This window comes from Helicoverpa armigera, chromosome 5, assembly GCF_030705265.1.
Source record: "Helicoverpa armigera isolate CAAS_96S chromosome 5, ASM3070526v1, whole genome shotgun sequence".
Taxonomy (NCBI): domain Eukaryota; kingdom Metazoa; phylum Arthropoda; class Insecta; order Lepidoptera; family Noctuidae; genus Helicoverpa; species Helicoverpa armigera.
This window is the reverse complement of record NC_087124.1, coordinates 3,452,734-3,468,828: the sequence shown is the minus strand read 5'-3', so window position 1 is coordinate 3,468,828 and position 16,095 is coordinate 3,452,734. Positions and strand designations below refer to the sequence as shown.

Genomic DNA, 16,095 nt, shown 5'->3' with positions numbered 1-16,095 from the left:
ATTTGTGTGCGAACATTTGTGTTTGTTATACTGATTATGAGTCCAAGCAAACTATCGGCCAAATAAAAGTTTGTAGTGTACATGAGCTCTAAGTAGGTATCAAGTTGTCCTACACAAAGTCATAGAATGCCGCGACCGCGTTCAAGCAGGCATATTATTTTTTTGGACATGAAAATGTAATAGAAGCACGCATTAATAATAATGACCTACCACAAAAGATCATTATTCGCTTCACCACTTAAATAGGATGACTGTGAGTTTCAGTAGAATGGACAACGCCGATTCTCCCCTTCTTGAAAGCGTTTAGCTTTTGTGTGTACCTATTTTGTGTAAGTCTCTAAAATATAGCTTGATTAGAAAGACAGCTTTAAAAATTTAATGTATTCTAGTGTAAGGACAGATTGATCAAATCCATGTTATCCTACTTATTTTATTAATGCAAAAGTTTGTGTGGGTATGGATGTACAGGTACAGTCAACCACTTGATGGATTTTGATGAAATCTGGAATTAATTAGCTTATGCACACATAACTTTAGAAAATACACACATAATATAATATGTTGCCTACTTTTTATCTAAGTGTGGTACGCGGAAAACCCGAGGGCTTAAGTAAGAAGCTTGTAGGGGTAAAATAAAATACAAAAGAAAATAATTTTAGATCATCTGATAACTATATAATCAGCCAATTGCCGTCCTCTGCTTAACCTAGGCTTGTCCAATAAACGACAACTATCCCGGTGTTCACTCTCTGTTTTGTTCTAATCTAGCTATATTTCAAGGAGTAACTTATACCTAGCGAGTGAATCGTTTTGTTACGTGTCCCTCCTACTTGACGGTCATCGATCAATCACATGACATGGATGTCGATGCAAGCAACATTATTAAATGCAACGAGATTGTTTACTTTATACAAAGGTTCCGTATATAAAAAATATATAGGAAAAGGTGTATTTTCTTTACTCTTATTAAGCACTTTTAGGTCCGGTAAACGACATATAAATATATTTTTTTAGGTATATTATTCATTAGAAATATGCAGTACCTTTGTACTATTTTATGTTATTACTTTTTCTGATATTAGTTTATTTTCTTGTGTACATATAATAAATAAATCTACAGACCAGATTTTATCAATTCTATAAGAAAATTCAATTTTTGTTTATTTCTTTGTATTTAAGACTTTAAATAACATTTTTACATAAAATGTCTTAAATAGTTGTGATTTTAATCAACCTGAGAACAATGATCTTCATTATGATAGACAAAAGGTTATATTAAAGCTAAATGAAACTTTTGGGGCACCTTATTAAATTTCGAAGTTTAAATGTTAATTTTGTATTTGTGTAAATCGCAGCAATCAGGGCCTTAATAAAAAATATTTTTACAAAAATATTTTTCTCTCCATAAATGAATCTAAAATTAATTGATTATTTTTCATAAAATCTATAAAATTAATATTGAAGCAGTTAATTAAAAGAAACGACAGTTAAAATACTTAGTAATAAAAAAAGACTTCCGAATAAATACATATTGTTGACTAAAATACTAATTAAGTTATTCCGGTGTATAATCATCTGTCTTTTATTTAACAGTAAAAGGACAACTTCTATTTCAGTTTTATATTTCCGATTGTCAAAGGGATCCCCAAAATAAACGAATTGGCTGTTAAGGCATCAATCAAATTCGCGTGACTATAATCCAAATTGGTTTTATCCTTTTTATTCCAATTCGTTCACTCACACTTCTCTTCCATTTGTAACTCAAACTCACTCTTGTAAGTTTTATTAAATTTAAAATATAAAATCATTATGAGTATTAAAGTTACCATTAATCATTTTGAAACATTAAGTTGTTAATTAGTATCCGGTAAATGTATTTTTTATTGATTTAAGTAAAGCTAATTAGAATAGTTTAATTGTGCAGATTAATGTAGATTTTGATTACAATTAGGTATACCTACTAAGTAAACTTTTTCATTTCATTTACATTGTTAAAATCAAACATAAAATGTAGTAAGTACATGGTAGCACAAATATCTAAAATAAAAGTAAAACTACAATTAAAAAAATAATGTTAACTGACCTTTTTCAGAAGTTAACTAAGTTATCCATATTTTAATTCTTCTTAATTGCACTTAACCCAATTCAATTGTTTCACTCTTCGAAATTCAAAATCCACAAAAAAGGTAAATTCAAATTAAGAACAAGCACAGGCACAAACACAGATAGAACAATACTTTTTTATGAAAAAGAAAATATTCGCGCGCGAATTTCGTATTTGGAACGCGTTGTGACGTCACAGATCATGCGTCCACAGCTTTCAGTATCTCGTGGGAAACTGGCGCGAAATCTTAGCGAACGGGAGAGTTGCCGAGTCTGTGTGAAGCACGCAATGTACTACGTAGGAAATGGGGATGAGAAGCAGTATTACTTTGTAATTTTTCTTACAATATTAAGTATTAGTAAAATAGATGCACAATTTCATATTTTGGTCGATCATTATTTGTTTGGAAAACTGACAGATTTATTGTGTATTCTGACAGAAACTTGACTAAATATGCGAGAAGTCACAAGGCTCGTTTAATTACTGAAAATATTAAAACAAAAGGTCTGTTCTAAGATCTTTTTATAAACCTAGTTTTTAAGAAGATATTTCTTGTTCTGATTTTTTTTTTACAGAGAATTTTTCGCCAAAGCAGTTAAGCATCGAACAATTTCCTCACTTTGGAAATCTCTTAAAACTCGTGACCTTCATACTCGTAATCTTTGTAAATACTTTAAAACCTTTCAAGTCCATTCAATCGAAATCTTCGAACAAAAAGGTTTCTTTATGAATCTATAGGTACCTACTTAGATATGGTGTAAAAGTGGCTATGAAGTGGGGAGGACTGGTACTATGATCCATTTTGTACTTATACTATGTAGCTTCCGTCCGCGGCTTCGCCCGCGTCGAGTCCGGTTATATCGCGTTTGCAAGAGAACTCTTCAAAAGTCCGGGATAAAAACTATCCTATGTTCTTTCTCAAGGTCAACTCTATCTCTGTACCAAATTTATTAAAATCAGTTCAGTGGTTTAGACGTGAAAGCGTAACAGACAGACAGACAGAGTTACTTTCGCATTTATAATATTAGTAGGGATTGAAGTTACTTAGTACTCTATAACCGATCTTTATCCGTGACTTGCAATTAGAGATTGAATTTTGACATAAGTTCCAAACAATAGATAGATATATTATTAAAGTCCGCTATTAAAGGGCATTTGAAAATTAAAGCTGTTCAACAAAAGCCTTCATAAACACAAACCTGGTATACCTGAACCATTTATCATGTGTGTGCATTCCGTTGTAGTCTTAGAGAATTGAACTAACAGGAGACGCCATTCGCATGTTTCCTTATCTATGCCAAAGATAGAAGAAGCTCATACTCGTTTCTAGGATTAAGATTGCGCTAGAAATTTGTCTTAACCGTTTCTTCTTCCCAGCACTAGGAAATGGTGAAAGAGACGTAAGAGCCATTTTTCGAGTCGTAGTCCAATGCAATTTGAAATGCTGTCAAAAAGTGTTTTATATAGCCTAATTTCTACAAATTCGTTTGTCTTAAACACATTCGACTTATATTTACGTGCAAAAGTTTATGCTTGGGTTTATCAATTTTGCAGTGTGCGTGCGTAACGATGTTATCATAAGCTGTTTATACAAGAGTGTGACTTGTTGTGAATCGGAGAAAAATTTCACATAGAGATTTGTGCTGCTACCTATTCTGGTTGGATATATGATCTAAGATTGTGGCGGGTTAAATTCTTCAGGCGGTGTTTCTAAATTGCCTTCTGAAACTCTCTCGGATGATTTGAGCAGGAATTTTTCTTTTTGAACCTTTTACGGAACATAATATAGTAATGTTTTGTTTTTGGCTTACATTAAAAGAGTGGGATTTGGATATACCTACAGAGTGTTTGGTAGGTATGGAAAGCTGTAGATAGAGGAAAAATATAGACTGTTTAGAACCATTCTTGTTTTAGAGGGAAAACAGCAAATTATTTACATCCAATGTTTATTCATGGCATTATAATTATCATACGTTATTGTTGCAGTTAGTTGAAAATAATGGTAAATTTTATTGGATGTATTTATTTACATATTTTTTTTATTTAACCTATGTTGTCCCACTGCTGGGCAAATATTTACATATTATGATTTCTTAATTTATGTCGCTGGTACTTATCGGCACATAAACTTTCAAATTAAACTCTTTACAAGCACACATTGCCATCCCTTCCATATTCTCCTTCCTCATGTAAACAGAAATGGAAACACAAAATACTGCAACAAACACAGAAATAAGTACATACGAGTAACAAAAACAACGATTGTCTATGCCCATAAGTGTAAACCTTCCCCGAGATTGCCGACACCGGGGCGACATTTAGCAAATTGCTCTGCTAACGGTACGCGCGCCACCTGTGTTTGCTTAGAAGTTTTTGCTCCTTGTACTCGAGAATGGGGTCTACTAATGTATGAATTAGGTATTCAATTGTTTTTTTTGTGAAATGATTCTCGATTTACGGCCGTTCCCAATATTTTATCTATCCACGGTTTTCCTTACTAAAGATATAAATTTCGCATATTAACGAGTACCTATGGGCAATGTCATAATTGTATTATCTAGTAAGATATTATTTTGTATATCATCATCTCCCGAGCTTCTTCCCAACTATGTTGGGGTCGGCTTCCAGTCTAACCGGATGCGGCTGAGTAGGTACCAGTGTTTCACAAGGAACGGTCTCCTCAACCCAGTGACCCGGGCAACCAGTCGCTAAAGATAGGAAGTCATGAGTTGCATGGGGTTAGTATCGAAAATTTCCAGTAAGAAAATCAACAGATACCTAGGTAGATAGAGAATTTTAGAATCGGCCATAAGACATTATTTTATACATTTATATATGACCTATTCAGTTTTGCCGATAACTCTTCCTGAGTTAAGCCGGTTTTGACGTAGTTATTAATTCTTTGAAAATGCGATTTATATTAATCTTGAACTTTTTAATTATTAAAAAAATAAAGGTTATGTTAAAAAAGGCGGGGGAGGTGCATTAATTGCGGGGGCAGTTGAATTACGGATATCGCCTTTTAACTAGCAGAATATTTTTATTTTGAGCTAATGAGATTAAAAATAGCCAATTTCCTCCCACGTTACAGTGGCATTAATTTACTTGCTAATTACATTATTACAGATTAATTAACGATAATTTATTAAGTCAATCTTGGGGTTTTTAATAAACCGCGTACCTGGAAGGAAATTACTTGGTATATTAGAGGGAGTCTAAAAGTGGCACACGCGATTAAAAATATGGCTTTCAGCTTTTGTCATTATTAATAGCGAGAAAGTCTTTAATTAATCAAATGCTTATATGTCTGTCAAGTAGGTATAAACATGTATGAGAACAGGGCAAAAAGAAGAAACACAAATACCTAATTTACGTATATTGATAAAAATGTACTTTAAAATCAACGCTCAATCAGAAATAATTAATTAATCTTTACACCATTACAAACTTACTTTTCTTTACTCACAAAACACGCCATCACTAATATACACAACATAGTTAAACTAAGGATAATATACGCTAAATTATGTAAGCATCCAAACTGTTTGACGATACAGCATAATATGCACAAGTTTCTAACTTGGGAACACGACGTAAACATTGATAGTCCCAGTGAGACTAAGTTAGTAGCGTGCAGGAACGAAGAATTTGTCACATGTGTGACGAGTTTATATGCACAAATTGGTCACTTAGCGGATACATATTTATTTAATGGATAGATTTTGATGTAGCTTAGAAGTCATAGTATATCAGAATAACATAGGAAAGAGGTACTTTTATCCATGTACGCGACGGAGTTTCCTCAGGACGCGGGTGAAACTTGACAACTTGACACTTTCTTTGAATTGTTTTTCAGGTGTTATTTCTCACCAGACTTTTTGTAAAATTCCAAGATGAAAAAAAAAAGTGAACTATTCTTATACAATTATTCCTTCTCAAAATAATTACAATAAAGGTTAGTTTCAAATATAAAATATTCTGTTCTTCTTACAGGAACAGCTAAAACGCCTCATCGCCTCTTTCCACGATGTAAGTTGCTCAAGTTTATACATACTTATTACCGAATTCCCAACTGTGGAACCTGACAGGTATTGCGGATAAGGACTATGAACTATTATGTCGTAATATTATGTTGGTATTTATGTCAGTTCGATTTACATGGTTCTTAATAATTATAAGGTGAAAGTTGGTTTTTCTGCATTTCCACGTTCTTTAGTCGACTTTTCCCCGTTCGGAATGTAAAAATGTTCAATATATCAACATTATATGCACAATAACAATATAGTATAATGTACCACCTGTATAATATATGGAACGCTAATAAAGAATTAAGTATTTAGAATCTCTAAGGTCAGTTTTTTTTATCAATTAATTCTATGTGGTAATTGGAGAGGTAAGTATGTTATGATTATTTGATTGCAATTTCTACAACTTTTAAATCACTACTTAGGAATTGTATAATTGTAAGGAATTAACATAAAAACTCAAAATTCGTCTATCACCCCAGGTGATACGAAAACAGTAATTGATAACAACAAAAATTATTAAAAAGGCAACAACTTTTACTGTTGACACTTTATATATATTTTTTTTATTTATTTGACACTTTTATATTATTATTACGTACATTCCACAAGACACTTCAAATGATGAACGTTTACACGAAAGCGTTACAAAATTGTAACCGTACAAAGTTAGGATTACCGTCATTACTAAGTACTTGGTAAGCATTAACGTGTGTTATTGCATATTAAAACTTGGGCCTCCGGCTCCCCTTTCACCTGCACACTGCAAACTTTTAGTCGGCCGATTGTTTGGGCTCATAAATCAGTATGAAGATGGATGGTAGTGCGCACATTACAAAGATCAGGTATTTAGCCGGTATCAGACCAAATTAAAGCTTTAATTGGAATCCAGATTTTCCTAAAAAAACCGGCCAAGTGCGATTCGGACTCGCGCACGAAGGGTTCCGCACTATTTATAAAACGTTCCATAATTATAACACAATCCGATATATATAGATATCGAGCAAAAATGAGCAAAAAAATCAAGAAAATATTTATTTTATTCTACTTTTCAGTATTTGTTGTTATAGCAGCAACAGAAATACATCATCTGTGAAAATTTCAATTCTCTAACTATCACGGTTCATGAGATACAGCCTGGATGAGATACAGACGGATGGACGGACGGACAGAGGAGCGAAAATAATAGGGCCCCTTTTTTACGTTTGGGTACGGAACCTTAAAAATATATTTGGCAACTGTCGGCCGACTGTTTAGTCTGCAGTGAGCGGTTTCTCTTAATTTATGTTAATCCAGGTTGCTGAATTTTGGGAGCAACCCGGGATTGCGTTTGACAAACCTTTTTACCTTTGCGGTGGAAATTTACAATGTTTTTAATAGGTTCGTGAGGGGTATTTTTGTTCCCTTTTGTTTAAGTCGTAAATGTTTCTGACATTGCTGTTTTTTTGAGGCAGTTTGTATGACGTGGAAAGAATGCTTAAGGAGGGAAATGCAAATATAAAATGTTTCTTTCTTTGTTTATATTTTACCTGAGCTAACATCGGGCAATACGAAGCGATAATAATAGGCATAAGTACCTCAAAGTATTTTCGATGTCTTGTCTCGTCTTGAATTAATAAAGACATAATAAAATATCTATAGATATCACCGCAAATATTATCTAGAATAGCGCATATACCTTGCGGCAAACTATTACAAATAATATACCATAAAAAAGTCATAAACTTTGTTATCCGCAATCAAAAATGGAATCAAACTTAGAATGTTCTATCATCATAAAATATTATTTTTTATTACTTGTAACACATTTTTGGGACATGAGATAACATTCAAAAGACACTTTTGTTGAACTTTTTCGTAATAAAATTGATAGTTTAGCTTCGGGGGTGTTAAGCTGGATATTTCAACCATGCAAATATTTCATTCTAAAAGATGTGAGGAATGCGTGTTTTTATAATGCTATTGTACTGAACATTCTCATTCCTCTTTATCAATGCCCAAAGCTCTGATTTATAGAGAACAATAGTTCATATTACGACTTGCATCATCATCATCTCCCGAGCCTTTTTGCCAACTATGTTGGGATCAGCGTCCAGTCTAAACGGATTTTAACGGATGCCGCGATGTCTATTATGACCTCCTCAACCCAGTTACTCGGGCAACCCAATAACACTTGGCAAGACTGTCAGGCTGATTGTCAGGCTTACTGACTTCTAACTATCTGTAACGACTGCCAGAGATGTTCAGTGACAGATCATATTAAGACTTTATTACACTTAAATATTTTTTTAGTGCATTTCCAACGTTTTCTTCATGTTCTGCCATCTATTGGTTTTCTTGAAAACTAATTGCTTGTTGGTTTTCAAACCAGTCACTAGATGGCGCAATTTTCTGAAAAGTAGCAACACGTTTTAATTTTCTTTCTGTAAACTTTTCCTCCATTGATGCTTTTCGTTGACATCACTAGATGTAGCTTCTTAAACTTAAAAAATAACTTGTAGAATACCTTTCTAAATAATGTATAGGTAATAAAAAAATCAAATAAAAAAGCATACAATTTAAAAATATTGTGTATTTTCGCATTTACAAATACAAAATCATATAACCATAGCTAACTTTCATATTTTTTCATATTTTTTGGAAGGTTTCAGTTCTACTTTGAAAACATCTAATAAGAATTCTCTGTATTCTTCTGTTTTTACTGAATAAGCTATCCTGACGTTTGCTTTTTCTTTTTCAACGAATTCGTTCGTGCAGATGCCTCTTTTTTCACCTGCAAGAAAGTAATAGGTACTTATCATTATGTGTGTGTACAATTGTGGGGCTGAGTTCCGTATTTTCTCACAAAAAAATCATCTAGGTGCATTCTGAACCTAAGTCATGCTGTCTTCATTCACCAGCGTAACAGCTACATCCAATATTCGAAGTAATGTGAAAAGCTATATAAAAAAAGAAAGCCTTTTTTGAAGCTCAAGTTTACAAAAACAAGCCCCCGAGAGGGTCCACCCATCACCACTTCCTATGTGTCTTTGAAGGGAAGAAGTTATGATGGAACAAACTCCCCATTCTAGTTACCAATATAGTAAATCAAACTCACCACAAACAGTTATATCGTTCTTCGAATACTTGTACTCTTCCACCAGATCTGGTCTCAGGAACAGGGAGACTGTAGCAGGATCAAGTGCCTGCCAGGTACCTTCGTACGCTAAGGACACCTTCTCATATTTATTCTGAGCTTTCATTATTTCTGTGTCTATAGCTCCTAACAGGTTCTGCCGCCAGTCCTGAAATTGTAAAGTTTGTTGCAATTATTGGCAGCTAATATGATAACTATACCGTTGATACTTCGGGACAAGTCAGGGTAAGTTTTCTATTTATTTTGAAAAATATTTAATTATATTATTTAATATCCTGGTCATGGAATATGAAAAAAGACGAGCTAAAAAGAACTTTCTTTTGCTTGTCTCAAAAGTTTCCGTTTTTGAACAGAACTATATCAACTGAATGCAGTTTTTTTTTGCCCTAAAATAGTCTTAAAAGGAGTTCATGCTTTAAGGGCCTAATACTACTTACCTTAGTAAAATTAAGATACTGCTTGGCTTGTGAGAAGGGGAATACTGTAACTTTGTCCGGAGTAGCGTTCTGTGCCACAACGTGATATGCTTCTACATCCATGTGAGCGTTGAATTCTGGAGTCGTATTCTCGGGACCTAAGAACAATCAATTATGTTTGAAAATAGGTGTTATAGCAGGCCGCTTCCAAGCGATTCTTTTGGAAATTAATGGGGACGCCTATGTTCAGTAGTGGACGTCCCATGGCTGATTAGAGTAGTAATCATAATTTAGATATAGTATACTGAACGCAAGCTTCTACCTATTGTTTCTGAAAAGAACAGGTTCGTTGGGCCAAGCGGTCAACCAAGATTTTTTGGATCGTCCAACCACCACTTTCGACCTTCAAGTAACTAAAGCTGTCTTGTCAACAAAGCAGACTAATAAAGATGAGAAAAGTTTAAACAATCATTTGGATGGTGAAGTACTTACTTTGAATATGTCCTGCGCCAATGTATAAATGGTTAAGCCTTGACAAAAAACCGGGGTCTAATTTTATTGCCAACGCTACATTTGTCAAGGTCCCGATTGTTATTACTGTTAGGTTACCTGAAATGAGAAAAAAACTATGAAATTATAATTTTACTTGAAAATGTTGTATTTTATAAGCATAGGAGTAAATGCTTTGCCTAATGGTCAGCGAATATCACCGCAACACCAAAGGAATCTCAAGTGCCCTGCCGGTGTATGAATCGATCACTTTATGTACCTATTACAACTTCCATTTCCGACGAATTGAAAACCTTAAGGCAAGTGGATTAGAAAGAAACGATGTTAAATAAAAACGAAATAATTATCAATATAAACATTACCTTCATAAGTCTTAGAGTAATCAATGAGTGCGTTAACAGCATTTTCAATCTTCGCAGGCACGAGATCAGGGAATGTTTGCCCACTGTCTCCCAAACCATCTTTGCCATAATAGTCTGTCACCGAAGGAGTTGTTACTAGAGATGCCTTGGAACCTCTGTAGATTGGCACCTGGAATTTCATTCAGATTTTATGAATATGGAAGATTCATAATGTCTCCATTATAAAGGAACCCGAATGGCATTTTTTTTTAGAAAATCTTGATTCCAATCATAGTGTAATCAAAATGTAGGTAAGTCTTTTGTTTTGTTTATTTTTACTAACATACTATGGATGCCACTTATCTATACATATAATAAATCTGTCAAAAAACTGTGTCTGTACATTGAATATATTAAAAAAATAATAATTGGGTGGGGTTTAGAATCAGTAAAGGAGCACAAATCCAAAAAAAAAATTCTGTCTGTATGTCTGTATGTCTGCATGTCTGTATGTCTGTATGTCTGTTTGTTTGTACACGCTAATCTTCGGAACTACTGGACGGATTTCAATGATTTTTTCTTTGTTGTATCAGTATTAAGCCTGGCCAACATATAGGCTATAATTTATCTTCAAAACTTGAAGACCTGATGCAGAACTCCAACAGACCAATAAAACTATAAGAGATACAAATACGGTGCCGTGGCAAAATTTGTTTCATTTGATGAGCATTTTCAGCTGAGATAATAAATTTTAAGATCTGGAACACCTGATGTGGAACCCCAACAGCCCAGCTTCTCTGTAGGTACCATATACAGGTATGACGTTTTAGCAAAAGTTTTTCAATTTGATAAGCACTTTCTATTGACTTATACAAATTGAAGATCTAAAACACCTGATGTGGAACTCCAGGGGCCCAGCTAGACTATAGCATATAGAGGTATGACGTTTTAGCAAAAGTTGTTCAATCTGATAAGCATTCTCTGTTGACTTATAAAAATTGAAGATGTAAAATATCTGATGTGGAACTCCAGGAGCCCTGCTAGACTATATGAAGCATATGAAGATATGACGTTTTAGCAAAAGTGGTTCAATCTGATAAGCACTCTCTACCCCCGACAATCCCCGGTTCTGTGCTAAACTATTGCTAACTATGGACGAAAACTACTTGGGCTATTGTGATGGGATGTTAGTAGATGACAATGTATTAGGTACATGTAAAAACGGCCCCCGGGAATCAGTCACTGAATAGCAACAAGAGGGCAACAGGGACATGAGCGGCTGAAGGGTGAGAATAGCTCGGCGGACTTTAAACGCAGATTACGCGCTCCCTGTGCTTACCATGAGGCACCTACCCTCCGAGCAGGGCTACTAATCCTGCTCTAGCGACTCCACTCTGGACGGCCAAGCCAAGCCAGAGGCATGAGACCTACCACGTCATGGTTCACTCCGACCGGCCGGAGATGGGGGACAGTATACACTCCCTGGAGAACTCAGTATATATGTATAGCCCCGCGGGGTCGCTACTCAGCGTCATCAGCCTCAGATGTCCTGCGGTGCCTATATCTCATTATTATTGTCGTTATTATCTCAAGAGCCTTTGTCCCAATTATGTTAGGGTCGACTTCCAGTCACGATGCAACTGAGTACCAGTGTTTTACAAGGAGTGACTGCCTATCTGACCTCCACAATCCGGTTACCCGCTCAACCCAACACCCCTTGTTAAGACTTAACATCCCCTCCAAATACCGGTCATTGGTATCCAAAATATGCGTAGAAAGAACATACGAACTTAGAAAAGTTGCATTGGCAGGTACTTGCCAGACCTGGAATCAAACACGCACGCTCATACTTGAGAGATTGGTTCTCTACCCACTAAACCACCACGAATTCCACTAAGTCACCACGACTTTGTCATCTATTTAATGTTTTTTACATAATAATACGTGTAATATTTTTGCCACACACAACTTAAATGCGGACTAATTAGAATCACTACTTTTATCCCTATGGTCACGTCTATTGGGACTATTTTGATCTTTGATTTTGCTGACCCCGTAGTCGCTGGCATAAGGGACAGGATCCACGTACGAAGTCGCGGGCAGAAGCTAGTCTGAAATAAAAACTATTTTATTTTATTTTTATAGTTTTCAGTCGATCTAATACCGGCTATATAGGAACCTGATCTTTGTAATGTGCGTACTACCATTCATCTTCATACTGATTTATGAGCCTAAACAAATTAGCGGTCGACTAAAAATTTGTCGAATCCAAAACAATAATTTCCTGACCATTTAGGTGGACTGTGTTATCGACCATTGTTTAATAAATAATAATCATTTCTCACATAATAGAATTGAATATGCTGACATTTATCATCATTACCATTTCTTATCTCAGTAGGCGAAGTCATAGTTCAACAAATTGTCTCTCATAATAAAGTTGGATTACTGGAATTACATAATAATTTGCATAATTAAATAAGTAGGAAAGAAACTGTCATTTTTTTTTTCGGATTTCGCCTAGAACTATTAAAGAACGACTTTACAAAGAAACTTGCCTGTAATTGCGCTAGTACGTGCTAAATGCGTTAGCAGGTGCTTCATTGGGCTAGTAGGTGCTTAATTGTGCTATTAGGTGCCTAATTGGGCTACTAGGTGCTTAGTAGGTGCCTGACTGGGCTAGTAGCTTCAGAGCGGTTTTCGAAAGAGCTGTCTAAATATTTGTACTCACATCTTGTCTGTTGGCAACTCTGAGTATCCTCTGGTTGTTGTAGTATACGTTATCTTCGTTCGTGTTTCCATTCCCAGTTGTCAGTGCCACAAGTTTTGGTCTGAAAACGATGTCATAAAAAATGATTATATTTTACTTCTTGATTCCTAATTAGTGTTTACGTCATCATATTTTTTACATCCTCTCAGCTGAGTATTGTCATTGTAACCTAGTCTTAGTGAATCAAAATAGTTATTTTAGAAAAGAGTGTCTACGGATCTACTGCGACTTCTACGACATAGCAGGTACCTAGCCTGCAAAGGCGTTCGTTCGTTATTCGAACATATTTTACTACTAGTTTCGAATAACTAATCCAATTCTGTACCTAGATATTCTTATAAATATTAATTATTTTCACTTCAGTTAGAACCAAAAATAGTGTTTTTCTGTATTTATAATTTTAATGTTCTTATTCCATAGTTTTTCTAGGTTTTTTATTTCTGGTAATTTTTTTATGATCAACTTACCCGTCAAAATGTCTTTCGTAGAGCAAAGCCAGGAATATAGCCATGGCATCATCACCACCAGCGTCATTGTCTATTATGAACTTCGGCTTACTATCCTCCGTTGACAAGCTGACAAATAAATCATATTTATATGTAGTAATATGTATTTTATTTGTAGTAACATGTACGTATGTCGGCAGTATCGGCAAAAATCCTATCCTACTCTTACTAATATTACTATGTGAAAGTTCGTGAGAATGTATGAATATTCTTTCACACAAAAACAGCAGAACCGATTTGGTTAAAACTTGGTATGTAGATAGTTGATACCCTGGATACATAGGCTACTTTTTATTAACACACCAAGCGAGCGAAGCCGCGTGTGCAAGCTAGTCAGTATATAAACCATGGAGTTTCAAAACAAAGGTTACTATTACGAAAATCTAATACAAGTATTATAAAGTGGATCTAATCTGAAAACTTGCACAATAGAACTAGAAGATAAAACGCTTCCCTACATATTGCAAAACTGTCCCAAGTACTTTATGAGACACTGTTTTTTTTTTAACTATCTGTTTCATTTTTAAAAGTCTATCAATATTGTCGTTTAACAGATATTGGATGGAATCAATTAAGTTAGTACTGCTGCCTTCTTACAGATACTTATTTACATACTGATACTGATTTTACATGTGGCTAACTTCAAAGTTGTAAAGTTATTTGACAAGAAGTAAACTAATGTAGTCGCTAATATTTAAATGAAACACATTTAAATATTAGCGACTACTATTTTCCTCATGCACTAAAAATATATGTCATGCTACCACTCAAAACAAAAACAATTGCATTGAATTAGAATACGATTAAGATCTGACCTAGGGCAAGCCAAAAGGTCAATAAAACGGTATCACCTCACAAAATTAATATTAAACACATTTTAACCAGCTTTTAATACACTTAACCACAATTTAACTATTAAAAAACAACCTACCCATTAACACACGCACAAAAATACAAAACTACAAAAAATATTCGGAGATAAAACATATCTAAACGTATGCTATTGACCGCGGCTTGAGATAAACTAAATAAAACAAGATCGGTTGTATCATGCAAATCTAAGAAGACCTGTTTACACTCGATCAATGGGCGAGTTACTGGAATGACTACTTGATTAAAACAAATATTATGTCATTTTTGATTATGAATGTGTAAATAGACATGAACTGTATTCTTTGTGTATAACATATTATGTGTGCAATAAAGAATAGTAATAATGAATATGTGGATTTTATCTACCAGAGTTCTAAAAAAAATCTTTGTGTACCTGGGCGGACAGCAGGGATAAGATATTTTTGACACTGGAGGCCTTAATTTATTGCCAAAGTCAGGAGCATTTTTTTGCCTATTTCGATCGTGTAGGTAAGGCTCAAGTTTACCGTCACTACAATTGTCAACATATACACTTCAGTTTTCTTAAAACATCCGTTTATTAAGACTTCATTCACAATTTTCAAAATAAACAGATGTTTAAGATGAATATTAGCTTTACATATGTGATAGTGAGACGTCGTGATTTATTAACTGTTAAATTACAAACAATAGCAAGCAACTCTATTGTTTACTATAATTATCTTGTGTCGTAAGAGTACACAAATAAGTACTTATTTATATGCTCTCAGCGAAATTATTTTTTAACGTGTCGAATTGAAAATCATGTTATTTCTATTGAAATCGTTTTGGAACGATAAAGTACGAAAACAAACAACAAGAAAACTACCGCTGCCTGCCAATTAAAAATCGATCACCGATAATTAAAATTGGATTTATTCTATCTAAGTATCAATCAGTCTTTCAAATTCTATTCTAACAAAAGTATGAAAAAATTTACTTACGCTTTTGCAGCCATTGTTCTACTCCAGTTTCTAAATACACGAACAGTCACTACAAATGCCAGAATAACAGTGAATTTCCTTCACAACACAACAATTTTCTTTGTTTATCCACTTATCACTTCTAATTAAATACTAGTCTTAGAACATAATATAGAACAGTTTACCGACTCGTGCGCATGACGTAGATCCACGAGTGTTGACGAGCGCGCGCGAAATGTAAATATGTAGGTCGTTGACCTTCGAAATATTCCCTTCTCGTTCCCGCTTTGGTTAATTCGGTATTGTCCTCATGAGTTGCGATTTTGTTTTGGCACAAATGGAGGGTGGGTGAATCATGTTATTGTTCGTCGCTTAGTGCGGTCAGTCCGTAGATGGGTGACCAAGATGGTCACCCGTCATGAGTTCTTCCGTATTTTGTCAGCCGGGACTCATTAACTTAACTTGCCTTAAGT

General features: G+C 34.6%; 3 protein-coding genes across 4 annotated transcripts in view; 1 reads left to right on the top strand and 2 right to left on the bottom strand.

Annotated features, from left to right (window-relative positions):
* 5-ht2a (5-hydroxytryptamine (serotonin) receptor 2A) overlaps positions 1 to 2,334 on the bottom strand; it is a 96,899-nt gene extending 94,565 nt beyond the window's left edge. The window contains exon 1 of the mRNA XM_021327268.3: positions 2,084 to 2,334. The gene's annotated coding sequence lies outside the window, so the exon portion shown is untranslated. The remainder of the gene's footprint in view (positions 1 to 2,083) is intronic.
* The window catches only part of LOC110384560 (uncharacterized), a 434,794-nt gene that overhangs the window by 184,404 nt on the left and 234,295 nt on the right, over positions 1 to 16,095 (top strand). The window lies entirely within an intron of this gene.
* On the bottom strand, positions 8,684 to 15,825 carry LOC110370000 (uncharacterized). 2 transcript variants are annotated; one of them, XM_064034845.1, is made up of 8 exons: positions 15,644 to 15,825; positions 13,770 to 13,877; positions 13,264 to 13,363; positions 10,554 to 10,722; positions 10,174 to 10,290; positions 9,703 to 9,839; positions 9,227 to 9,413; positions 8,684 to 8,902 (listed from the first exon to the last, which is right to left on the bottom strand). In XM_064034845.1, the coding sequence occupies exons 1-8, from the start codon at positions 15,655 to 15,657 to the stop codon at positions 8,748 to 8,750; spliced, it is 987 nt and encodes a 328-aa protein (XP_063890915.1). In that variant the 5' UTR covers positions 15,658 to 15,825; the 3' UTR covers positions 8,684 to 8,747. The 2 variants fall into 2 exon arrangements, with proteins under 2 accessions (XP_063890915.1, XP_063890914.1); XM_064034844.1 differs by lacking the exon at positions 15,644 to 15,825 and adding an exon at positions 14,740 to 14,900.